The sequence below is a fragment of the Otolemur garnettii genome, unplaced genomic scaffold (assembly GCF_000181295.1).
Source record: "Otolemur garnettii isolate 467f Iridium unplaced genomic scaffold, OtoGar3 scaffold00277, whole genome shotgun sequence".
Classification (NCBI taxonomy): domain Eukaryota; kingdom Metazoa; phylum Chordata; class Mammalia; order Primates; family Galagidae; genus Otolemur; species Otolemur garnettii.
This window is the reverse complement of record NW_003852672.1, coordinates 139,736-140,686: the sequence shown is the minus strand read 5'-3', so window position 1 is coordinate 140,686 and position 951 is coordinate 139,736. Positions and strand designations below refer to the sequence as shown.

At 46.0% G+C, this 951-nt stretch overlaps 1 protein-coding gene across 2 annotated transcripts in view; it reads right to left on the bottom strand.

Annotated features, from left to right (window-relative positions):
• NGRN (neugrin, neurite outgrowth associated) overlaps positions 1-951 on the bottom strand; it is an 11,952-nt gene that overhangs the window by 4,409 nt on the left and 6,592 nt on the right. The window contains exon 4 of one of the 2 annotated variants that reach the window (XM_023508803.1): positions 35-951. This exon is cut by the window's right edge and continues 1 nt beyond it. The exons of the other annotated variant lie outside the window; for it this stretch is intronic. Coding sequence (XP_023364571.1) covers positions 354-951 — 598 coding nt within the window. The 3' untranslated portion in view covers positions 35-353. Of the gene's footprint in view, positions 1-34 lie in introns of those variants that run through there. 2 annotated transcript variants of the gene reach the window in all.

The following is a 951-nucleotide window of genomic DNA, read 5'->3' as shown; positions in this document are numbered from 1 at the left end:
ACTAATTCATTCAATTTATACAGTAAAAAAAAAAAAAAAAAAAAAAGTGAAGTCAGAAGGCAAACTTTTCATTTCCTCCCAAACCTATATTGCAAGTATCACAGAAACTCAGTAACAATGCATGCAAGCTGGGTTGGTTTTCAACAGAGCTCAAATAAGAAAAGGTCTCCAGGGGTTAGATGGGAGCAGTGCTCCCAGAAGCCTGAATCTATCCAATCAGCTTTCTTGCCACATTCCAGGCTCATCACTTCCTCCTACTCTAAAGGTGGCTAATTCATACACAAATCCAGGTGGCTACAAATAAACTCCCCCAGTTGTGTTTCATGAGGCACCTCCACAGTCCAAGCCACTGCTTAAACTCTGTACAGGAAGTTCCCACTGCTGTCGAAGAACTCCCGCCCCCTCTGCACTACTTTGTTGCTGACATTCTGGTCACCTGGTTCCCCTGCCTTCAACTCCAACAGCTTCTCATTGCTTGGCAATCCATCGTGAGCTCGTGGGGTACCCTCACAATCACTGGTAGAGCATTTCTGCAGTGCTCTCTGATGAGCTAGGGCTGCAGTGACAGGCACAAAACTCTCCTCCAGTTTCTGGAATCCTCTATTCCTTCCCTTCTTTCTACTTGGTGTATTTGTACTTTGACAATTTGACTCTATCAATTTCAAAGCCATGCTGTGACTCTGGCCTTTGGACGAAGCCTTATCCCCTGGCATCAGCAAAGGGCCTAATACAGAGTGGCCTGCAGAGAGTGGCTTCGAGGTACCTCCAGAGCCAGGGATCTGCTGCAGTGAGTGGGCAAACCTAGCTTTCTTAAGAACTTTCTGATCTTGCTTCAGTTTCTTCTCCAATGTGGGTACAAACTTGCTTTTTAAAACCCTTCGGATCACATCAGTGCTGACATCAAAGCCTTCAGCCAACCTGGGAACTGACCAGGACTCTGCAAATTCCTTG